Raw genomic sequence first — 25,145 nt, 5'->3', positions numbered from 1 at the left:
GGTCCCTTCTTGCCACAGCAAGCTGTCAACCAGAGCTCAAGCTGGGTGCACGCCCTGGACCTCACCCAGCTCACTGCCTCGGAGACAGTGATCTCCTCCAACAACTCTCAAGTCCGTGGAGATGGATGGATAACAAAGGGTGGATATGAGCAGATATTTACGTGCAATACAGGTTTCTGCAACAACTCTGAGAAAACTATTTGCAGAAAAAGTGGGAGAAGGGGGAGAAAGAGACCAAAAAGGCAAATTGTACTTTTCTTTGCAAATATTCAGCAGAAAGCATTCAGGGATAGCCCTCCTGCCGCCCCCGCCTATGGAGTTTTTCTCATTTGTGTCCACTGAAGTTCACCTGCCCTGTGGGGAAAAGAACAGAGAAGCCCACCTTATCAGCACCTTGGATCTAGAGTACTGGAGTCCTTGGACCACCGGCAGCTACACCACCTAGGGATTTGTTAAAAATGCAAAATCTCGGGGCGCCTGGGTAGCCCAGTCAGTTGAGTGTCCAACTCTTGGTTCTGGCTCAGGTCATGATCTCACAGTTCAAGCCCTGCATCGGGCTCTGCACTGACAGTGTGGAATCTGCTTGGGATTCTCTCTCTCCCTTCCCTGCACACACACACTCTCTCTCTCTCAAAAAATAATTAAAATTAAAAAAGGCAAAATCTCACACCTCAGCCCTAAACTCATATTGATCAGAAACTCTGGGGGTGGAGCCCAGTAATCTGTGATTTAACAAGCCCTCCAAGTAAATGTGATGCACACCAAAGTTTGAAAAGCACTGAAGGTAGAGAAAGCAAGGTTCAGACAGGGGAGGGGAGAGGTGGGAGAGGGGAGCGGATGGTGCACATTCTCTCCTCTCCTCTCTCTCCTCTCTCCTGTCATGGGTCAAAGGCTGGGAATTCCCTGGCTGCTAGACTCCTGAAATTTTAGGAATTACCTAAAAATTACCTTCAAAGGGAAACTAAAAGCAAAAGTGAAGATTCCCCTATCAGACACTAGGGGGAGTCCCATCTCTGGCTTGGGAAGAACAAGTCTGAGGTCTTTAGGAATTTAGACTATTTGCAAAGTCGGTTGCTGGTGACCTCTGCTAAATCAACCAAACTGAACCCCAAGTTTTAAAAGGACAGGCAGTGGTCACCGCATCAGAGCCGTGGATCGCAAAAGCATTTACCTGTCTTCCCACTCCCAGACTAATTTACGGGTAATAAATAAATAAATAAATAAATAGACAAAAGTACAGAGGCTGGAGAGGGCCCGGGGTCGTGCAGCTGGCGGGTTCAAAGATCCAGCAGTCCTGTTCGCGCCCGCGAGAGACGATCAGGACAGGATACATAATTTGTGGGACCTAGCGTACGAAGAAACTGTCGGGCCCTTGCTCAAAAAGTATTAAGACTTTGAAGACGGTGAAATCGGAGCGTTCAAATGGAAGGGACAGAGGAGGTTATGAAGCCTGGTCTGGCGCCAGCACAAAAGGACTCTCTGGGTCCCACAAGTGAGCGTCCATCACTAATACGAAGTAGGGCTTTTGGAGGGGCTGTTTCCACAGGAGTTACTAGAGCAGCTGTGGGAGGAGGAGGTTTTGTCTTAGGAAGATAAGCTCTCCCAAGTCCGGGCGATCCAGGGCCCCGGATCATAACCCCAGTCTTCCGGGAAAGGAATATCCTACCAGGCAGGGCTGCCGACGGAGGGGAAATCCAGCGAGAGTGAAAGTCGCACGCGGACAGCCTCCGCCGCCGAGTAGGCGGCTTCCCGCGGTCAGCATCGGAAGCGTCTGCAGCCGCGCGTGCCTCGGCGTCACCGGACTCGGAGCCGCTGCGGGAGCGCAAGCGCCGACGGGGCATTCCCGACCCACGCGGGGCAGGGTGGCCCGGGGTGGGGGGGGGTGCGGCGAGGGGAGCCGAGGCGCACACTCTCCCGTGGGCGGGAAAAGCCGGAGGCTGGCGCGCGGACACGGGCCTCGGGACCTATTCACAGACCCACCCGCAGCTAGTTCCCAAGCCCTTCCTGGCCGCCTGCTCCCTCACCGGGGCGTGTTGGGGTGCGGTTATGGGGGGTACCTGGTTTGGGGGGCCGTGATGGGAGAGGGAAGGAGGCAGGGCTGAGGGCAGACGGCCCGCCCAGCAACGCCTCTTAGCTGCCCCAGCGGTCCCGTCCGCTTCCCGAAGACGCGCCTAAATCCGCGCTCGCTCCCGCGCCCCCAGCCGCTCGGCGGGTCGGCGGATCCCTGGGGCGTCCTTCCTGCCTCGCGCGAGTCTCCCCGCCTCCGCCCCGCCCTGCAGGCTGCGGTTCCTTTAAAGGCGCGCTCGTGTGGGGCCGCCCTTCTCTCGAGGCTGACTCGGGAGCAGCGCCACCGCCGCGAACCGCCGCCGTTGGCCCGGCATGGCCATGGCGTCCCCGGCCATCGGGCAGCGTCCCTACCCGCTGCTCTTGGACCCAGAACCGCCGCGCTACCTGCAGAGTCTGAGCGGCCACGAGCCGCCGCAGCCGCCGCCCCCCGGCCGCTCCTCTCGCCGCTGCGCCCCCGCTCCCCTCTCCACTGCGCGCGGGGCGCACGAGGGGCGCGGCGCCCGGAGGGCTGCCCGGGGGGACCCGGAGCCCCAACCTCGGGCCTCCCGACCCGCTCGCCCTCTCCGGCCTGGTCTGCAGCAGAGGCTGCGGCGGCGGCCTGGGGCGCCCCGGCCCCGCGACGTACGGAGCATCTTCGAGCAGCCGCAGGATCCTCGCGTCCCGGTGGAGCGAGGCGAGGGGCACCGCTTCGCCGAACTGGCGCTGCGGAGCGGCCGGGGCTGGTGTGACCTGTGCGGACGAGAGGTGCTGCGGCAGGCGCTGCGCTGCGCTAGTGAGTGTTGAGGGCATGGCAGGGGAGGGGCGCGCGGGAAGACCGCAGTCCGCGGGCGGGGAACTGCGAGGGGGCTGGGGCAGGAGACAGGGCCATTGACCTTCTCCACTTCGACTAAAGGAGACGCGCCCGGGAGACTCTGCTTCTTAGTCCCCTGCCCGGTATGCTTTAGTGACTGCCTACTGCCCAGGTATGGTGATGCGGTATTTAACAAATAGCTCTGTCCCTGACAGGTACGCACTTCGCCCCGCCACACACACACACACACACACACACACACACACACACACACACACACACACAGGTTGCGGATGATGGCCACGCCGGCAAGGTCATTCCCTTGTATCTCACGCACCTTCTTGCTTTTGCTGTAAGTTCTTGACAGAGGGTTGTGAGACCGGTATTGAGATGGCCCTTAGACCCATGCTTATTAGGGTTAATGGGGAAATGGCTGGTTTGTCGCCTGTGGTACAGGCCCATGGTACATGTCCACCTATGGCACACCTCTCCTTCAGGGAGCATTGCAGGAACAGGGAAGAGACCTGGTTAGGCTTTGGATGGAAATGGACTGTGAGGTTGAAGCGAACCTGAGGTTACCCTGGACCTGTGCCCCCTCTTGCCTTCCACCTCTGGCCCCTCAAACCTTTGGACTCTGCTCTAATGTTTGGCTGTGTCCTGCCACTGCCTCCCCCTCCCCTCCTCCTCCCCCCTCAACTCTTCGGTTACTGCCCCAGTCACCAGGCTCTAAAATTCCCCAACTCCCTGCCCAGTACTTTCCTCCTCGGAGCTCTCAGGCCCCTCCAGGCTTCTTCTGAGCCACACTCTTCTCAAAGCCTGCCTGTGGATCACTGGACACCCAGTGTTGTAGACTTTCTGAGCAAATTTGCAGTCTTCTTGGCAGGGGCGGGGGGCGGGGGGTGTATTATTTTTCTCTTCCTACAGTTAGGTGTGTGTATTTCTTTAAGGGGTGTCCTCTCCCCACCCCCATATTTGAAGTTGCCATGTTTGGTGGAAGATGTCCATATCCATGGGTCTGTGCGTTTATAGAGATAGTTTAAATATCTGAAGTACAAAGCACAGAACATGGCACAACCCCTAGCAAGCATCTCTGGAAATGAGTTGTGGTTTGCATCTTTTCAGCAAAGGCCCTTCCCCCATGACAGCAGGCCCCTGTCTCCCATCCCGCTGCAGCACTGGCCAGGCAGCAGCTACTTCTGCATCAGGAAAACCCTCCCTCGCCTCTCTCTGCAGTTCCCAGCAGAGGCTGTACCCTGTGCCTCTTACTGCAGCTGGCTTTAGGGAAGGAAAGCTCATATTCTAAGCCAGGGTCAAGTGGGAGGGAAGGATCGGAGGGGAAAGTCGGTGTTGCTCCCTCCACCACCAGAACTCACAATTTAGGTGCTGATACAAAAGGAAAGAGCAAAATTTATAGAGGGGTGTATTGTGGGTGGAGGGCTGCTGTCACTTGGTAAATGTCCCTGGCTTTCCAGGAGAATCAAATGCAACTTGCCCGTGGATGTGTCGGCAACTTTCGCCCTCTCGAGGTTCCTAGGGTACCTTACCGTGTCCATCAATTCTATAAACGCAGAGAGAGGCAGTATTCTCACTGTCATGGATTTAGTTGTGCTGGAACCCTGGGAAATCTGCTTTATTGGAATTCTACTTTGTACTAAGACATTTGGGGACTGTATCAACTAGAGGTGTCTGAGCACCAGAGAGGGAGCAGAGCTGGAATCAAGGGAATAATGAGCGGAGTCTCTGTTTGTCATTATTAATATTTAACTGGTTGTGGACCTGTGGCTTGATGGGAACAGTTGAGAAATGTTCTGATGTGCAAATGAGCGCTGGCAGGTGAAGACACAGCTGGCCAAACTCACTGAGCATCTTTCTTACAGTTAAAGATCTAATTCCATGATGGGGTTGGTTTGTTTTATCTTTGTTTTGAAAAGTGAGGTTCAAAAATATGGCTTTACAAAGGTAGTACCATGCAGCGATTAAAAGGACAGACTGAAACCAGAAGAACTGAGTTTGAATCTTTACTCTGCCACTTAATCTCTGTGTGATTCTGGGCATCTCTGTGCTCTGCTTCCTTGTTTTAAAAAACAGGGATAATGACATACCTACTTCATTGTGTTAATATGAGAATTAAATGAATTAATATATGTAAAGCGCTTAGCACAGTGCCCTGCAAAAGGCATTATGAACGTTTAATGCAATATGAATGTTATTATTATCCCCTCCCATCCAACAGCTGTAACAATATGTCTGGGCTCATGACACCTCTTAAGATCACCTTTCCAAGCAGTGAGTACAGTTTTCAAACCCTGCCTGGCTGAGCTAAGTGGGGAAGCGAGGGCCATGAGCATCCCAAGAAGTGCAAGTATTAATTCCCTCTAGAAAGGCCCTTTCTGCCCCTGCCGTTGTTGTGGAACATCTTCATCCTCACTGAATGCCAGTGGCTTAGGGAGCGTCAAGACACTGGTGCCTTGTCTTTATATCACTTGCCTCCAACAAAGTTCCAGGCACAGAGCAGCCTCAGTAAGTAGCAGTTGATGAAGGTGGTGGCTTGTTTTTACTCTTAAATCTCTCTGCTCTTGGAAGTAAGCAAAAGGGCAGTGGTATGCAAATGACATCTGTCTGGGCAGGAGGCTGGCGATGGGTGTTGGCAAAATGGGCTTTTAATAAGGGAGACTGTAAAAAAAATTTTTAATGTTTATTTTAGAGAGAGAGAGAGAGAGAGAGGGAGAATGGCAGAGAGAGAGGGAGACACAGAATCTGAAGCAGGCTCCAAACTCTGAGCTGTCAGCACGGAGCCCGATGTGGGGCTCGAACTCATGGACCTCGAGATCTTGACCTGAGCGAAGTCTGACTCTCAACCGGCTGAGCCACCCAGGTACCCCTGAGGGAGACTTTTAGAAAGGTGCGTGCCTGTCTGTTTAGTGAAAGCCCCTCTAACTTAAGTTTACTCCTACTTCCACATCTAGGTCTATAACTGACTCTGGTTAATGCTGGATTTGCCAACAGGGAGACTCAGAGTTAATATTAATTTCCAGGATTAAAGAAATCATGTTTGTTAGATGGAGAAGGAAATCCAGTGGGGATCGGAAGAGAGACAGAGAGAATTTTGTGAATGCATGTGTATGTTTTAGGATGGGGACAGTGGCACTGGTGAGGATCCATTTCCGGCATTCTGGGAGGGCAGTGTCAACAGCAAACAAGCCAGAAACTCACTGGCTGCCCTTTGGCTTTGGTAACAGGTAATGTCCTTTAGAGGTTATGGACCCTGTCTTCTGTAGAAGGCACAGAGAGTTGACCTTTACCTTTCATCTAGTTTTGTGGATATGGAAGCCATCCTGGACTATGGAAAGTATGGAAAATGGGGAAACCTAAGACCAGCTCAGCATTCAAGGAGGGATGCTTGGGCATGATGCTAGTGGGTGTCTAGAGTCTTCCTTGGAGGCAGCATCATTCAGAGCTATGAATTGTTAAGTGATTGGAATTACAGGGTTGAAAGGGGGGCCCTGGGGCTCATTGTCTTACCCCTCTTCTGTGATAGATGTTTAATTATGATGTGAATAGGAAGCATTTGCCATGAGACCTCAGGGGCAGGGGACCTTCTGGGGTGAGGGAGACTGATATCGCACAGGGCTCCTTGTCCAGCCCTCCCACCTCTGTCTTGTCACTTCATTAGTGGCTGGGCTCAACCCGCCTCTCTGTAAAGACTAGAACCACCCACATGACAGCCCCTGGATCGTGTGGAATCCTCTCTGGCCATGAGTTCTTTGTAAAAGGGGTGACTGGGACATTGACACTGAGTTTTCCTGTAGCAGACCTAGAAATCTTGGGCACTTGGAAAGTATTTTATTTGTCCAGCACACCCAGCAGCACTGAAGTGTGTGGCTTGAAGTGTTTTCATTGATTTAGGCTCGTGTTTGGCTGTGGAGGTTAGAGAAATGGACGTTGAGTTGTTAAAGAGAGTAGAATCCCCCACCTGTGATTCCTCCCAATGCTGGCTCTAACTGGGCTCTTCTCTTTGGGAAAGGTCCTAGTGGTGTGTGTGTGTGTGTGTGTTTGGGGGCAGAGAACAGACCTGGAATGCTTTGAGGGAGGCTTCTGAGGTCCCCAAGCTGTATCCTGTTTCCTCTCCTCCCTGCTTCCTGTCTTCTCAAAAGATGAAATTGAAGGGATTAAATGTGGGCTTAATTGTCCCCCCTCTTCATCAGAGCATGAAAATTTCTGATTACGGAGGGAAGGGGGCTTGAATCCCAGGTACAGTCAAAAATGATTAATGCCACTTGTCTGCCAGCCTAATTAGACTTGGTAATGAACGTGTGTGTTCGCCTGCTGATCCTGTGGAGTTATTAGGTGGAAGTGAATTGACATCTCCCCTCAGTGCTGAGGGTTTGGTCCGGGATCCTCTCTCTTCCTCCCAAGTTTATCGGTCACTCAGCCTGTGCCAAGCCTGGCAGGCACGCCCTGAGTGACGGAGAAAAGACAGCCCCCAGCTCGGCCCCAAGGGCCCTGCCTGGCTGGTGAAGTGACTTCAGCCACAGGGAGCTGGCTTAGGCCCAGCCCACCTCTGAGCACAGGAAGGATTCTTCACAGGCCAGTCGTGATTTTCCCACGAAGAACCCAAAGGGTTTTCATGCTTGCTTCCATATTCATCCCCAGAATGGCTTCCTGAGGTCAGCACACAGGGATGCTGCCGCCAAGGTCTTACATAGGCAGGGAGGCGTCGATCGTCTGCCTGGCTAGGGGCGGGACAAGGTCAGAACCTCTCAGGTGGGGTGAACGTGACAGACCTTGAAGGCCTTGGAGGCCATCTCAGGTCATTTCCCTCCTTTGGCCGTGCCCAGCATTTCTGTGTCGGAAGCAGCATCCTCCCCCCCGCCCCCCAAGGCTCTTCCATGGAGCCCTCTCTGGCTCCCCGTACCATTCCTCAGTTTCCCCCTGGAAAGAGCAGGTAGCCACTCTTGCTCAGTCCAGGATACTATTAAGGCTGGTGAGGAAGCTGTAAATACACCTCTGGCCTTATTAGAGGCTCTTCCTGTTCGCATTCCTCAGATGACAAGGTGAATAATCTTGGGCAGGTGAGTATTTGTGGGTGCGCAGAGCACGCAGATGGAATGTCTCCCCACCCCCCACCCCCAGACCGAGCTTCAGTCAGCAGCCAGCCTTGCCTCTCACTTGGAGACCTGCTGTGCCGGTGGCCAAGTGCTGTCCATCCCCCAGGCCACCCACCGCCCCGGCACGGTTCCGGCTCCCTGCTGTCTGGGTCGGGAAGTGCCAGAGGCGCTGGCGCTGGGAAGGCCAGCCCTGACCCGGTAGATGGCTGGGCATGTAGTCACTTGTGGTTTTTTTTCCGAGGGATTTGGCAAGCTTCTGTCCACATGTTCAGGGCAGGATCTCCGGGTTGGGAGGGGAGCTGAGCCAGCTTTTAGACTTTGGGGAAAGAGCAAGGAGGCCAAGGGGATGATGTCAGGCAGGGCAGCAGGCTCTCTTCCTTGGGGACACTGGTTTAAGTGGAATAACAGTGGTCATGGGGAGCCCCGCCCCAAGGTCAAGACTATCTTGACTCAGACCAGGGGAGGTGATGCTTGGAAGTTCTCTGAAGCACTGCACACACCATGCTGAGGAGACAGGGGCAGAGCTCGCTGCACCCCAGGAGCTCTGCATGGTGGCCAAAGTGGCCAACAAGTTCATGTGGGGCGTGTTCTAGCCTGCCTGTGGTTCCTGGCATAGAGAAAGTTCTTGAGAGATGCACCTGTAGAAAAAGCAGTGATGCTGGGTTCTCATTTTGCCCTTTCGGGAGGGGAAGGAAGAGGACCAGCAGGGGTCCCTCCTGGCAAGGTAGCCATGTGTGCAGCCTCCCAGGGGACAGTGTCCTGTCCTGATTGAGGGGGGCCTGGCAACCCCTGGTTTCTGTAGCACATCCCTGATTTTCTTCAGGATTTTCCTACCCTCACCTACTGCTCTGGCCCCATTAAGGGCATCAGGGAGAAAAGTTCCAGCTCACATTGTACTGAGGGTTTGTAAGAAGGGTGGTGTTGGAAAGTCTAGTCTGTTCATTCCTATGTGTCATTGGGAGGCAGGGAGCAGGGTACGTCACTCACCTGTGACCACAGAGGGGCTGGGTCGTGTTTACTCTGCAGTGGAGGGCCTGCACCCCACCTTCTGCTCCCCCTCCTTGTTTCTTGAACAAACATTTTCAGGGCAGGGCAGATCTTGCCCAGATATCTGCAGTGGCTATTGGCTAATGCTGCTAGAAAAATGGAAACTTGGCTTACATGGACCTTTAAGAAATCACACCACCGGGCTGGTCCAGTTGGTTGAACATCCAACTTGGGCTCAGGTCATGATCTCACAGTTCGTGAGTTGGAGCCCCGCGTCGGGTTCTCTGCTGTCAGCACAGAGCCTGTTTCGGATCCTCTGTCTCTTCTCTCTGCCCCTCCCCCACTCATGCTCTTTCTCTCTCTCAAAAATAAATGAGCCATTAAAAGAAAAACACTTAAAAAAGAAAAAAGAAATCGCATCTAAAAGTCAGCCCTAAAAGAAGGATGATATTCTTTGCCTGTTTTTTTTAATCCTTTTGTGTTTTTTTTTTCCTTTTGTTGATTTTTTTTTTTTTAATCTTGTTATGTTTTGTTTTTACTGGATGCTGGCTCTGGGAAAGAATTATCATTGTGTTTGCTATAGATGCAAATTGGTGTCCTATGAGCCTGGTGGGATGGGAATATTTACGTGGAATGAGAAGAGTTGAGAATAACAAGAAGTGTGGGGCAGAGAGAACTTTTATCTCAGAGATGACCTGGCCGAACCTGAAGCCTGTTCTTGTGCCTGGGCTTGTGAGGTGGGCAGAGCTGGTGGGACCATGGCCCCCTCACAGCTGAGAAGGCACAGCCTTCAGGGAGGCAGATGACCTCCGCAAGAGTCAGTAGTGGCAAAATCAGCACCAGAATTCAGCACAGCATTTTGCCTTATGAGCTAATGTCCCTGAACATGCGAGTTAGTTGAGCTTCCTCATTCGTCTGCCTCCCTTCTGTCAGTGATGCTGAAAGGTCCATAAAAAGAAGTGCAGAGGAAAAAAAAGGGGGTGAGCCAAGGGTGGGTAAGCCACGTGACAGCTGCACAGTCAGCCAGCACCTGGATAACTGAGAGTTGGCTGCACTTAGGCCTGTTTCCAGAGTTTGGTTTCTAAGTAGATCTTCAGCATGTGTAAATCATGAGATCTTTAAACAAAAGGTGAAGTTTTTCTAAGTCCCAAGATAAAAGAAACAAGGGTCTCTCTCTGGCCCTGCCCCACCCCATTGGTGTTTGGAGTATATAGGGGGGTTGGCATGAAAAAGCAGGTAGGAGGTCTCTTCCTGTTCCATGCCTCCTCCTTGCCATGACCCAGGGTCACAGTTCATGACACAGAGCTAACCAGGAACCACAGCGAAGTTAGGCTGAGCCTCAGAAGGGACAGCTAGGATGAAGAAAGTTTGCATAGGGGCTGTGATAGGAACCGAGGTTTGCCTCACAGACCTCTGATTCCATCCCGGGCAGCAATGTGGCCACATGAGGATGAGCAGATTTGGGGAACCCCCACCTCCTCACTCTCACCCCATCTCTGACTCTCTGTCCAGATCAGTCTTACATTTGGGTATCATTGCTTATTTTCCTTGCTGACTTGGAGGAAGCTGTTTTTTCCATTCAAATTGAATGGAAGCTGGAGGTTTTGTGGTTTCTATTGAAACAATTATGTCCTTTCTGCAACTGAGGAAAGGATTTAAAAGAAAACAAAAACCCTCAGAGATGCCTTACTATTCAATGGAACAACAGATTCCAGCTGCAACTTGAGTTTTGAGAGAAAGGATTGAACACACGGTATGTAAATGTCTGTTCTGGTGATGTGTATTTTCAAAAGCAATCTGGGGTTACCTCTCTATGAATAGGGCATTTCAAGGTGAGAATATATCGTAGCCCCGGCACTTGAAATAGGGAAGCCTGTCTCTTCAAACTGCGTTGGGCCTGGGCTGGACTCTCTCCTCAGCAGGCAGGTCATCTGGTTGGTGCTTAGATGTTGGGGGGCTATGAGAAGTCATCATACATCTCCCCACCCCTAGATAGTTCTCCTCCTAAAATACCCCTACATTTTTCTTCCTACCCAGTTTTCAAAGGGTCAGGAGTGAAGATTCTAAAGCCTCCCAAGGCCCCTTCTTCAGTGTCTGCCAGTTCTCTCCTGCTGAGAGAGAACTCGCCAGTGGCTTAACCTGTCAAAGAACAGCTCTGCAATGAGGAGAAAGGAGAAGTGAGAGCAGTATATCCTTGCACCCAAGGGGGGCATTCAGGAGGGGTTTTCCCCCTTACCTGTGACTCATACTAGAAGTTCTATAGCACACATGTTTCCTTCCCTGAGAGCTGGAATGGGAAGGCCTCCCCTCCCCCCAGCCTGGCCTCACCCGGCCGGAAGTTCCGGACCCCCTTGCTTGGTGGCCCCAAGTGTTGTTTTAGGATCTGGACTCACTTGCCATCCTCTTCTGTGCAGAAGTTGCTGGATAAACTGAGGGGTGGGGGCACAAAAAAAAGGCCAGTGGCAGCCCCATCTCCCTGAGGAAGAATGAGGGAGAAAGAACCAATGTCTGGGCCTGAGAAAGGGTGCCATTTTAGGGCATTTCTGTCTTAAATGAATCACTTATAAACAATGTGCTTTTATTGTCAAGCTTACAAACAAGTTTTTATTGTTACTGCACCAAGTACTGAGGTCCTCAATAGTGAGGGGTGATCTAACATGAGGACCTTCTAGCCAGATTTCCTAGGAGGAAGGCAGATGATGGACGGCCTGTTTGAAAGATTTGTTCTACCAACATTTTCTTCTCTAAGTGGGCCCGAGGACATGGCCTTGGGCTAGGATACCGCTCAGCATTCTTTGTGACCTGGGGGCAAACTACAGCACAGAGGAGGGGATCCAGGTTCGTGGTTGCATGAGGAATAACAGAGCTCACGCCTGAACCCATGGACGTTGACTTCCCGGACCGAATACCACATGACCAGAGCACAGAGGTGTGAATGCATCTTCATTTCCGAGCACTCCTGAGTCCTCTGCAGTGCAGGACATGTGTCCCTCCTTCATCTGAAACTGGCCCCCGCTGGTGGTTGGCAGATGAGTTCTGGAATCTCTGGGCAGCCCGGGAGCAGGCACCCCTCCCCAGCGGCTTTCCCGGAAGGCTGTGCTGCCTGTCTTGGCCTTGGTGACAGGGCCTCTGGAAACTTCCCCACTGGGACTTGGTTGCTTCTGGGAGTCAGTGTTGAGGCAATGATGCCCTGTGGGTACTGTTTCAGGGCAAGAGAACATTCCTGTCCTATTTATGATAGGCTCTATTCTTTTCTTCCTTTCTCTTTCTTCCTTCTTTTGCTCAGAGAGCAACAGACCTCTCTGAGACCTCTCTCTGCTCAGGTATCTGGGCTCAGATAAATGGTCTGACCCTCTGCCTTTTCATGGGCCCAGTCGGCTGAAAGCCTTCGCTCTTCCCCTACCCTGGGCTTAGCATGGGAGGATGTGAATTAGCCCTGTCGTCCCTCAGGAGCCTATATAGCTGGTAAAGCATTATTAATCTGCCATCCCCAAAGAAATCCATTAATGAGCTCCTGGGCCAGGCACATGGTGTGAGATAACTGGTCACTTCTGCTGTCTGTTGAAACTTTGGAGACATTGATTTTCAGGCTCTCAGGCACTCCTGAGGGGTGAAGCTCGAGACAGGCTCTTTCCTGCAGCCTGTTTGGTGGGGGCATTTTTATCTTATCAAGCTAAAAGCCCCAGGAATAGAAAGTTTTCCATTGGGGGAGGTGGAGGGAAAGGACCTTAGCTAGGAAGGAGAAGGCATTGGGCAGGCTGTGCTGGTGCAGGGGCCCGCGTCCCAGGTGCCTGTGACTTCCTCTGGGAAAAGCAGCTGGCTGGGCTGATTGGAGCAAACCCCCGTCACAGGAGGGCCCCGGGATCCTCCCAGAGCTAGTGACTCTCCACTCATCGCTCCATCCCTGCCGGCTGGCCTGGAAAAAAGGCATCGATCTCCTGCAGCGGGATGACTGAGGGCGGGGGTGAGGAGGCGGCCACTGCCTGCTTCGGCGCAGTTATGGCGAGGCTCCAGCGCCTCTTCTGCAGGCTCCCCAAGAGCCGCTCGGGATCGAAGAGGCTCCAGGCCCTGCAGAAGTTCTGCCACGAGGCCCGGCTGGCTCGCGGTAGGTCCAAGGTGCTCCAGCTAGGGGCCCTCGGTGGTGGTGGTGGTGGGGGGTTCTTGGGTTCCAAGGCCTCAGCCTAGGGGCCTTTTCCGTGAGGAAGGAAGGCCAGGAGACCTCTTGCAGCCTAGAATTTGCCGCTGAGCTCAGCACCACTCCTTGGCCCTCCTGACGCCCCAGGGGCCAAAGCTCAGGCACTGCCACCCTGCCAGCTTTAGGTGGAATGGCAGGTCTGACAGTACACGGGCAGCCCGTTTCATAGGCCCAGGTTGGCTGTGGGTTCTAACAGCTTTTCCTCGGCTGAAAATTAAGGCCAAGAAGTCATCTTAATCTGGGCCCCTGAGCTGTTGGAAGATGGGCACTTGGATGACACTGTTTTAGGCCTGAGGGGCCTGAAACCTTGCCACACTGCAGAGTCAGCTTCCCAAGGACCCAGGGGCGGGCGGTGACGTTTCCTAGGCAGGGGTTTCTCATCTGCAGGGTTAGGGGAGGTGCCTGTGGGGCCCCAACATGCAAGCTTTGTGGGGCTAGGGACTACTGGCCAGGACACAGGGGACAGGAGCCCAGCCTCAGGCGATGACTGGGCTCCAGTTTCTTTCCCTGAGCACTAGTTAGTGGGGGAACAGTCCTCACCTAGGGAAGGATAAGGGCATAATATGGAAGATAAGAAGGAGAGACAGTAACAAATTTTCATGGAAACTTAGGTTGTCCTAATTTCTTTCTTTCTCTTTCTTTCTTTCTCTCTTTCTTTCTTTCTTTCTTTTTCTTTCTTTTTCTTTCTTTCTTTCTTTCTTTCTTTCTTTCTTTCTTTCTTTCTTTCTTTCTTTCTCTTTCTTTAAATGTTTGCTTATTTTTGAAAGAGCACAAATGGGAGAGGGGCAGAGAACCGAAAGCAGGCTCTGTGCTTACAGCAGTGAGCCCAATATGGGGCTTGAACTCACGAACCTCGAGATCATGACCTGAGCTGAAGTCGGACACCCAACTGACTGAGACACCCAGGTGCCCCGTCTACTTCCTTTTTTTCAAAGAAAGAGCGATGAGGCCAACCAAAGTTGGGGGCCTGGGCACCTGCCTTCAGCTTATGGTTTTTCTGCTGTGTCATGCTATCTCAGTATCCTACAGTACCCTTCTACCAAAGAGTCAAAGCACTTATGTTTGTTTGTTTATTTTTAACATGTCGTATTCCCTCCAGATCCCTGTGCAGTGGGAGTGCAAAGGGGATTATGTTATTTCACAGATGTGATGGCTCAGGGAAGTGAGGCCCCTTGTTAGGGACCAGGAATACACAGCCAGGCCTGGGACCCCTTGCCCGAGATTCTACTCATCTTCTGACCGTTTGCTGCTTCCCTTTGATGGCTGGATCTTTGGAGCACAAAGCTTTCCTTGGGGCTCCCTGCCCCATTTGTCTCCCCACTGTTCTCATACACATTCAGGAATTGGAGGGACATCCAGTGGGTCACGGTGCTGAGTTTTAGAGATGGAACTAAACTGAACAGCCATCTCTGGGCTGAGATTTCGGAAGCAGAGTTTAAAAGACAACGTTGTCTTGACTCTGGAGAATTTGATTTTTTCCTGATTGATGTTTTACCTCTGGAGAAGTGGGAATTTTAATTCAACTTGACCTAATCCCCATTTGGAGACAAATACTCTTAGCCAGCCTGCATAATTTATCCTCATCAGTGGCTCATGCATACTGCGGCCCTCCACGAGAAGACAGCTGGATGCTGAGTTCCTCAATTTGAACCCTCACTTGCGTCTTCCTGTTCATCCTCCCTCCCGCAAGAATTATTCCACAGATCATTCCCTTGCTCCTTTGCTATTCAGCCCAAGGAGTTATATAGATTTAAGAAAATCAATCAGGCTTGGAGTGGCAGCATTAAGGTCAGAGAAATTGCCGCACTGTGGCTACAATGTGCTCGTTGAACTCGTGTTAGCATTTAGACTTAATGGATGGGAAGAGGGGAGACAGGGCGCTCAGCGATGATGGCAGCGGTAGACAGTGGGCCGCAGATTTCTAGAAGAGCTGACTTGCAGGAATCCGTGAGCAGCCTGCAGTGTGGCCTTTAAGAAAACCAGCGTGGAGCCAAGCTGAATTGAGTCTGGACCTCGGATTCCTGGCAGGGGGGCCTTCCTCATACAGATGAACCTCTCTGAGCCTTGGTTTTTCCCAGTGTAAGCTGGGCAAAGAATTCTGACCTCAAGTTGGTGTCACATGGGTTAAACATGACATTGGATGTAAACCAGTTGACATGATGCAGGTCCCTTGTTGGCAGCTGCTCCCAGAAAGACTCTCAGTAACTGTTCCCAGTGGGTCCTCTGTGCGAGCCCCCCGCTGGGCTGCTCTGCCATCACACCTGGGTCGGGTGTGCTAGCTGCCTGCACCTCAGTGAAAGAGATGGGGTTTGGAGGTTGCCTGGGCAGAAGTGGAGGAGAGGCATGAAACTCAAACACTCTCTCTGGAAAAATTCCTATCACTGAGTTTACCGCACCACTTAATTAACAAGCAAGGCTAGATTAGCCCACCGGGCCTCATTAGAGCTAAGCAAGCATGTTGCCAAGGAATAAGTCATCTATCATTTTAAAAGGCTTCTCCGGGGTCAGCAGAAACGGCCTGGGTCTTTCCAGGAATCTCTGGTGGTCCTGGCTACAGGGACACAGCTGTAAAGAAGCCTTTGTGTGTCTCCTGCAGAGAGCGCCTCAGACGCAATCTATTTACTTTTCTCCTCACTGCCAAAAGTCTCCTTTCACCCGGTGGGTCGGTACTTTGCATGCAAGTGACATCAAAGCAGGTGTGGAAAGACCAGTTGGGTGCAGCAGCCTGGTTGTCCCATAAAGGACTGAGCCTGTTTGCTCCTGGGCTTCTGTGACCTCCTGGCTCTCTGATCGGGCATACCTCCGAGCATACACCTGCCTGCACATTCATATCTGCACGTCTGTCTGAGCTTCCTCTGCTGCCCTGTAGTTGCAGACACCCAGGCACAACCTCTTGCGGACTTATTTAGTTGTTCTTGTCCTTGGGGTCTGTGGGACACTCAGAAATCCACTCGAGGGGCGCCTGGGTGGCTCGGTCAGTTGAGCGTCCGACTTTGGCTCAGGTCATGATCTTGTAGTTCGTGTGTTCGGGCCCCTCGTCAGACTCTGTGCCAACAGCTCGGAGCCTGGAGCCTGCTTTGGATTCTGTGTCTCCCTCTCTGTCTATCCCACCCTCGCTCGCGCTTTCTCTCTCCCTCTCTCTCAAAAATAAGTAAACATTAAGAAAAAATTTAAAAATATATGTATACTCGAGGCTAGCAAGAGGTTAGACTGCCCTTTGCCCCTTCTCAGAGATGGTATCTGCTTTAAAAATAATCAAATAGAAGCAAAACAAGAAACAAAAAACCCTCAAGCTCCTCGTTCCATATCTGCCCCTCACTACTAGAGACCGCGTCCTTTATCAGCTACCCAGACACCTCCTGTGTCTTCACAGGGGCCCCCAGGGGTGGGTGGAGAGGAACCTGAGCCCCCGGGGGTGGGGAGGACCCCACCTGCTTTGTCTCTCTTACACCCAGAGCAAAGTGACACATGCCTAGAGGAGACAGAGGCCCCTCCTGAGCAGGCCTGAAGCTGAGAGGGCATCTGGCCGCTCCACACTGGCTTTGGATACTGTGGGCTTGTTACTATTTGTAAAACTCCCTTAAGCCCAACTGCCTACAATGTTTAAAAATTTTTTTTCTTTAGGTGCTCTGGCAATAGGATTTATTTTTTTCCATGGTGGTAATCAAAATAGGACATACCTGTATATATGTGTGTGCGTGTGTATATATGTATCATCTGCTTGTTCCTATTATGGAATATTATGTTCCTATTATGGGTATAACATGCTATCCTTTAGAACAGTGGTTCACTTTAGAAGGCCCTCAAAAAATGCACGTGGGATGAATGCATGCATGTGCACATGAAAAACTAATAACTAGATTTATGTGGAAAGACAGGGCCTAACTGTATAAAAAGGTTTAATACTCTGTGTCTCTCTGAGCTCATGTGTCCTGATGGGTGCACATACTCTAATCGCCCCTGTTGAAAAATTGTACCGTATCTTTACACTTCTATCTGTGTGGCCATACCCTAAATACAACTTGAACTTTTTTGGATATGGTGTCCCAGGATCCAGATGACAAATCTACAGACACTTACACACGAAGAATGAGATCTATTGGGCTTTCCCACCCTGGGATCCCACCTGATATCATTTACTTTGACTTTCCCCAGAATGTATTGCTTCTTACTATTATCGACCAAAGCGGGGAGGAGTCTTGGAGATGCTCTGTGATATCCCACTGAGGGCCTGCAGACTCGCCCACTTCTATTTTTTCTTCATCCACATCTCGTCCCCACCACCACTGTCATCAAGAAACTGCTGCATGGGGCCACAGTGCTGCAATGCCACTCATAACATAGGGGTGTATCTCTTTAAGGTACTTGAAGCATTATTGGGAAACATAGTGCATATAGAAATATACTACAAAAATGTTTTCAATCATCCAGTGGATTAATTAATGGGGCACCTGGGTGGCTCAGTTGGTTAAGCGACCAACTCTTGGTTTTGGCTCCAGTCATGATCTCACAGTTCATGGGTTTGAGCCCCACGTTGGGCTCTGTGCTGACAGCATGGAGCCTGCTTGACATTCTCTGTCTCCCTCTCCCTCTACCCCTCCCCTGCTCGCGCTTACGCACACTCTCTTTCCCTCTCTTAAAATAAATAAACATTAAAAAAAGATTCATTAAAATACAAACTATTAAAAAATAGTTTCACTGTTGCAAAAAGACTGAATCAGCTTAAAAGTAGAATTAACTGTAGACAACTGTGAGAATTATGGCTACGGTAGAGTGTCAATGTTATAAACATAGGAAATGTAGGTAATATAGTGAAAGCCAGGGGGTGGGGACAGAAGAGAACAGAGGGAGCAGTCTGGCATATAGTTCTGGCAGAGGGTCAGTTAGTACCAGCTAAGGCTGAAGCATGCATTGTTAAAAGTGGCTCAACCCTATTAAGGTTGTGTATAATTTTAAACATATATACACATATGCACAGGACAGGAAGCATACAAATATACTTCAGGGTGCAGCACCCACAGACTGAAGTGGCACGAAACAGACCACATAGGAAAGGTACACTGGGGTTAGGCCCACGTCTGCGGCCTCACTGGGCCCAGGGAGGGAGGGCACCGTCTGACGCTTCCCTCACTTCCTGCGTCATCTGTCTGAACTTGCGAACTGACCGGCCCTCCCTTGTTCCATCCGCCCCTCCCCGAATACCCCCAGCCCACACCCCCGGCCTGGAAGGACACAGTACCTTCTTTTTGTTGGTGCTTTTGGCCTCGGGATGTGAAGTTGGAGACAGATGAGTAATGGGCCTGCCCGAGAGGCATGCCCACCCACACCCTCCCACATGGGGCAGGATTGTGCCTCTGCAGGCCAGCCCGGCACCCAGTGTCAGCCAGGCTCTCGGGGGACGAGTCAGGGGAGAACCTAGGCTCGGGGCATGAACAGCTGATACATGAGGCCCAAGGACCAAGGTCCCAGAAAGACTCTTAGTATCCCCTTTGGTGCCTGAGCAACTGGGCAGGACCTTTTGCCTTTCCCTTCAGTACAAAAGTGTCGCTCAAAAGTGCACATCAACCCCACCCAGCCCTGCCACGCATCTAACCCATCCGGTCACTTTGGGGGAGGGTGGAGACCAAGATCTTGGGGTGGCCTCCCGCCCTCAGTTCAACTGCATCCCAACCTTACCTCCTGAGCACTTTCCTTCCTCAGCATGCCTGACCTGGGGGAGCCTGCTGCCATATAGCCTGCCCACCCCAGCCCTCTATTTCACATGGGAACTGAATATCTGCTCCAGGCTTGAGCGTGTCCAGGCACACCCCACTTGGCTCTTGCCACAGCGACATCTCCCTCAGTGCGCCCAGCTGCCCACCTCACTTGTCCGTGGGAGTGACCCATAATCTCTGACCTGAGACATGGGCCTAGCTTCCAGGTCGCTCCTCTGCACTACATCGACCCTTCCTGCTGGCTTCCTGGCTTGCTTTCAAGCACATTCTGTGGGCTGGGCTGTGTGTGTGTGTGTGTGTGTGTGTGTGTGTGTGTGTGTTGGATTGGGGTTGGACAGTGGTGGGGGGGCAGTTGTGTGTCTCCAGGCCATCCAGGCTGGGGGTGGGGAGGGAGTGCTGAGTGCCCTCAGGGGTGGCCTGTCCTCTGAAACAAGGGACTGGAAGTATATGGTCTCAACAAGCCAGGGGTTCGAGGGACTTCCTGGAAACATACAGATGCAGATGTCCTAAGCTGGCTGCCTGACCCTCGGAGTGGGGAGTTTCCATTCCTTTGCTCCGCCCTCGCTAGGAGTCAAGCCAGGAGTATGAAAAAATGTATAGATCGTGTTGATCTTGGCAATTGCCACGACCTCCAGACTTGACAAATCACAGTCTCTCTACCTTCCTGCCCTCCAATACACCCCTCTCCCCACCGCCATCATGTCCCTGCCCTGCTCCTCTGGGCCCATCAAAGGAAGGGCAGGAAGGAGGCTGGAGCAGGTAGGAGGAACTTTTTGGAAAGTTGCCTGACTCTTACCACTGTAATACCTTGGAAGAAGACCCCAAAACGGAGAGGTTTTTTTGGCTGGCATCACATGCTGAAGCAGGGTACCCAGACTCCGGAATCCCATAGTGTTGAAAATGACAGCTATCATTTACTGAGCACCTACTATGGTACCAGGCAATACTGGATGCTTTACATACGTTCTCTTTGATGTTGGCAACAAATCTGCTGGCAAGGGAGATACTGCTAGCTCCATTTTGCAGATGAGGAAGTTGAGGCTAAATAAATCCCATATTTTGCTGAGGTTAAGCAAATTGTCCAGGCACATCATAGTCAATTGGAAGCAGAGCTTGGGTTCAAACCCTGATCTGAGTAACTCTGGAGGCCAGACTCCGTTCATTCCCTAGCTCCTGATTAAGTGCTCCGTCCCCTGCACCTGTTCGCAAAGACCTCTGTCATACACGGCAAGCAGTGTCCTTAAGGCACCTGTGCTCTAAGGATTTCTGATTTACTGCTGCTGAGTGGATGCACTTTGGTGCCTCTGTGAGGCAGCTGGTGCTGGGAGCCCGGTGTCCATTGTGCTTGCTTTCCTGCCATCGTCATCTGTCCGTGTGATGAGATGGTTGGCTCCGCTGTGGTGTCATGGAGAGCAGAGGTCCCGAGGCTGGGCCTCTTTGAGTGGGGGAGGCCGAGAGCCCACTGCTCGTGGAGCTTGACCGTGGCTGATGAACGAGCCTCTCTGGTGACGCTGCCCGGGGATCTCAGCACAAGAACTGCTGTTGCCCAAATAGTTGAGTGTCCCAGCTGTGGCATCCCGGAGATAAAGGGGCCGTGTTTGAAGAGCCGGTCCAGGGCAGGCAGACAGGACGGGTGGGGTTCAGAGCTCCCAGGCTGAGTGGCTGGGGCTGGAACTGTGAACTGCTACTTCCCAGGACCAGGTGGAGACCTCAGGGAGGGGTGCTGTGGCCATTGCCTGCTGGGGCAGAGGGAAAAAGCACTGCTGCTCAAATCCCTTTGACTGACACTATTTTATGGGTTTGGAGCACACTACTGGGAGTGGCTCCCAGTGCAAGAATGGGGGATGCTTGAAGGGTCCTGAGAAGGTCTGAGAAGGGACCCCCGCCACTGAGGACTGTCCCCACTGACTTGCTCTGGAGGGCCAGGACAACCCTTACTTTTGTTTTTTAAAAACTTATGTTAACACTGAGTTTTTCCAATGCACTTTTGTTTGTTTTGTTTTTTCAGATTTCTCTGTAGTGCCTCAGAACAAAATTATTTTAAAACTAAAAGCTACTTGTGTGCTTGCTTTGAAATGACTAGCTGGGGGAAGGTTGGTGAAACTGTAGATCATCCGCCAGGAGCTGAGTGGGGTAAGGAGTCTGCCTGGCAAGGCGGTGCCGGGGGTGGGGGTGGGATGTTGGCTGAGGTCCCCCCATCCCCATGCAGTGCTCTGCACCAAGAACCCCATTGAATCCTCATGGACGCCCTAGGAGCTCATTCCCGTTTTATGCTTGACGAGATTAATGCTCAGAGAAGTGCAGTAACTTATCTAAGGTCATGGAGCTGGCTGAGTGTGACTGAAGACCAGGCCTACCTCAAAGTCCATTCTCTGGCCATCACACCGCAGTACAGGCCAGGTCCCTGAAGGCGGAAAGGGGGAGGGAGAAAAGTTTGTTCGGAGGCTGACCTTCTCCAAGAAGGCCTGGGGTACCCAGAGAATGGGTGTGGGGCTCCTAGATTCACAGGCTGTCATGCTTTCCCCTTGGGCCTCAGAAGTGGCTGTGGTCATTCAGGGCAAGAAGCTGGTCTTCGCTGACCTGGGAGTGACCCCGAGGGAGGCCTGTGGGCCCACTGCAAACCAGGCTCTGTACCCTGGGTGCCAGCCTCCGCCCTCACCCCAGGCCTTTTCTCAGGGGCAGTTAAGTAGAGAACTCCACATTACCTCAGCGTCTTACGTGCAACTCTGGGGTGAGAGGGCAAAGAGTTCCTTATCAGCCTTGCAGCCTTCCGAACTCAAATAAATTTCAGTTTTAAGCCACTAGTTCAAGGTACTTTATTACAACAACTGGGAAACTAACGCAGTCTGGGTGCTGAGGGTGGGTCCTAGGAACCTTCTCTCCGTCCTGGCTCAGGGGTCCCTCCTTGGAGAAGGACCCCTCTTATGATTTGTCTCCATCATTTCTCCTTACAGTCACGTCCTCTGTTTCCAGAAGCGCCTCTTCCAGGACCTGGAGGCACATTTATTTTCCTCAAACTATCCCCAAGAATGCAGCCAGGGGTTATAGATGGAAGGGAAGGATGGAGACCGGAAGGGATGATAATTCTCTTTTATAGATGACAGTACTAAGGTCAAGAAATACCAGTTCTTGGGGCGCCTATGTGGCTCAGTCAGTTAAGCGTCCGCCTCCTGATTTTGGCTCAGGTCATGATCTCACGGCCGTGAGATTAAGCCCCGCACGGGGCTCTGCACAGAGCGTAGAGCCTGCTTAAGCTTCTCTCTCTCTCCGTCTGTCCTTCTCCCCTGCTCGCTCTCTCTCTCTCTCTCTCTCTCCCTCTCTCTGCCCTTGCCCCGCTCTTGCATGCTCTATCTCAAAAAAATAAAAATAAAATAAAGATGCAAGAAATGCTGTTCTCTCTAAGATACTTCTATTAGAACCGAGGAATGTCACACCCTAATCTTTGCTGCCTCTTGTCGGGAGATTCTTGTCCTATCCTCTTTTTGATGTCAGAGCTCCCTGCCTCCTCTTGGCCCTTGTGATGTGGAAATATGAGTCGTCTGGAATCTGATCCATTCTTCAAGGTCCCCAGAGCCTCCCTCACCAAGAAACCTTCCCAACTGCCGTGGCTGGCAGGGGTCTCTGTCCTCTGAACAGGTTTCCTGGATCTGTGCTGTCTTCCTCATTAGTTATCTCTTCACACATGGGTCCTGTCTGCCCAGGTAGCCTGACTCCCCCAGAAGTCTTGTCTTATTCATCGTTATCCTCGGGTGTGGGGAGGTCTGTGCTCAAGACATTAGAGTTGTTACCACAGATGGTGGTTCTGGCTGTTCAGGGAAGCTTGGGCCGTTCCTGGGGGCCTCTGTGTCCCTGTGTTACCCAAGGTCTCTCTCCCTTTCCGTGTCCAGATTGAGCGCCAGTTGAAGGCTGTGGAGGGCAATGAATACCAAGGAGATGGCTTAGCAGTACTCGCGATGAGCTGTCTTGAGGGAAAGATGGCTCGTGGGGGTTAACCACTGGGTCCCAGTGGAACATGCCTCTGCCTTTGGAATCCCATGGATCTTCCCACTCGGAGCACATCAGGCCCGCAGGCTGCTGGCTGTGGCTTGTGGGGCTTGCTTCCGCGTTTGGAGAAGGGCGTGGGGGCTCTGACTTCATCTCTGCTGGCGGAAAAGACCTGCGCTTAGCATTTCCAGGGGGCCTGGAAGTATCAAGATGTGTTTCAGTGGTTTTGCTACAGTCTGTGATTACACGGTCTGATGGAACAAAGTCATCGGTGCTCAAATGTGCTTTTTATAAAATCCCCAAATATTCTCCCTGGAGTCTTCTGTCCCCTAGCTGTATCCAGCTCAGCGTCAGGACTGTAAAAGAAAATCTTTCTGAGGTTTGGTGCTGTTTTCAGGGTGTGTGTGTGTGTGTGAGAGAGAGAGAGAGAGAGAGGGAGAGAGAAACAGAGCAGAGACAGAGCACAGAGACAGAGAGAGAGAGAGAGAGAGAGAGAGAAACAGAGCAGAGACAGAGCACAGAGACAGAGAGAGAGAGAGAGAGAAACAGAGCAGAGACAGAGCACAGAGAGAGAGAGAGAGAGAGAGAAACAGAGCAGAGACAGAGCACAGAGAGAGAGAGAGAGAGAGAGAAACAGAGCAGAGACAGAGCACAGAGAGAGAGAGAGAGAGAGAGAGAGAGAGAGAAACAGAGCAGAGACAGAGCACAGAGAGAGAGAGAGAGAGAGAGAGAGAGAGAGAAACAGAGCAGAGACAGAGCACAGAGAGAGAGAGAGAGAAACAGAGCAGAGACAGAGCACAGAGACAGAGAGAGAGAGAGAGAGAGAGAAACAGAGCAGAGACAGAGCACAGAGAGAGAGAGAGAGAGAGAGAGAGAAACAGAGCAGAGACAGAGCACAGAGACAGAGAGAGAGAAGGACATGATGCACGGGTGGACATACAAAGCCTGAGTCAACGGTACCAGGAGTTCAAAGAAGAGATTGGAGGACATCCTCCTGCCTTACGACGCTTTCCCATTTGTGAGTTGGTGGCAGCTCTTGTTTGCTGTCGAGTTGGGAGAACTTCTAGTCCTTTCTTCTCTTCCTTGTTTCCACTTCTTGGCAGCCCCGGAGCATTCTTCATCGCTCAGAGCGCTACCAGAAGCTGTACAGGTGTGTTCCCGGAGCAGAGTCTTGGAACAATGCTTCTCTGTGTGGACTCTGGCCTCGGTGCTGCCTTATCAAGGCCCCGGCATTTCTGGGCACTGTGGGCAGGGGAGACTTGGCCTGCATATCCCCCTGTGCCCTTCACCCCACTAAGAGTGAGGCCATCCCTGTGTGGGGCAGAGATCTCCTACTGGGGGGCCCAGAAATACATGTGGGCACTTGGAAGTGTAGGGTTCATACCTCAGACAATGGCTTCACCATTCTGTCTCCAGGTGAGGGGACGGCTTGTAAGGAGAGTCGGGAAGGCCTGGACAAGGGCAGGGTCTGAAGGAGGGGATATTGGTGGCATTCGGGCATGAGGGGGATAAGCAAGAGAGCTTCTAAACGCTATTCCAGAATGGTGGCTGAGAGCTTGAGACCACTGATTGAGTCAGATGGTCTCAGGGTTCCGGAATCTCTGTGTGTCCCCACATTTCTGAGAATGCTCCCCTGCAGACATTTGTGGCAAAACCTGTGTCAGGTGCTCATCTTTGGGGGTGTAAAGGAAGAGGGCATCTGCGGAGAGTGGAAGTCTCACTCCAAAACCCCCAAAAGAGTGGGAGAAGAACAGACTCACCCTGGGCCCAAGATGGGGGATGCCTGGGTAGCTCAGTAGGTTAAGCATCCAATTACACACGATATTGGCTCAGGTCATGATCTCATGGGTTCGTGAGTTCAAGCCCCACATTGAGCTCCGTGCTAACAGTGTGGATCCTGCTTGGGATTCTCTCCCTTTCTCTCTCTCTCTCTCTCTCTCTCTCTCTCTCTTCTACCCCTCACACACACTCTTTCTCTCTCTCAAAATAAATAAATTAATTAATAAAAAAAAAAAGAATCCACATGTGCTGGATTTTTGGAGATTGTTACAAAGAAGGAAAAGAATGTCAGGAGCCTGAGTTCCTGTCAGCCCAGTCCCCAGATTGTCCAAACAGTGTCCCCCAGTCCCCAGGTTGTCCCCCAGTCCCCAGATTGTCCAAACAAGTGCAGGCTATCGTGTCCCCTACCACAGATCCTGTCCAGATCAGCCCATCCCCACACACCTGGCCTTGCATTCAGGAAGTCAGCCTTCTCAAGAGAGACTCTGCACCCTGCCTGGGCTGGGTCTTCGGGCCGAGCT

At 52.0% G+C, this 25,145-nt stretch overlaps 1 protein-coding gene across 1 annotated transcript in view; it reads left to right on the top strand.

The window, feature by feature from the left end:
* The first annotated feature begins 2,379 nt into the window (after window positions 1–2,379).
* Window positions 2,380–25,145, top strand: part of RASSF5 (Ras association domain family member 5) — a 67,388-nt gene continuing 44,622 nt past the window's right edge. Inside the window, exon 1 of the mRNA XM_047076580.1 lies at window positions 2,380–2,839. Within this exon, the coding sequence (XP_046932536.1) occupies window positions 2,380–2,839 (460 nt within the window). The remainder of the gene's footprint in view (window positions 2,840–25,145) is intronic.

Source organism: Lynx rufus, unplaced genomic scaffold, assembly GCF_022079265.1.
Source record: "Lynx rufus isolate CCGP_SWC_20201006 ecotype Redwood Valley unplaced genomic scaffold, mLynRuf1.p SCAF_15, whole genome shotgun sequence".
NCBI classification, from domain to species: domain Eukaryota; kingdom Metazoa; phylum Chordata; class Mammalia; order Carnivora; family Felidae; genus Lynx; species Lynx rufus.
Note: the sequence above shows the minus strand (reverse complement) of the source record. Positions and strands in the feature narration are given on the sequence as shown.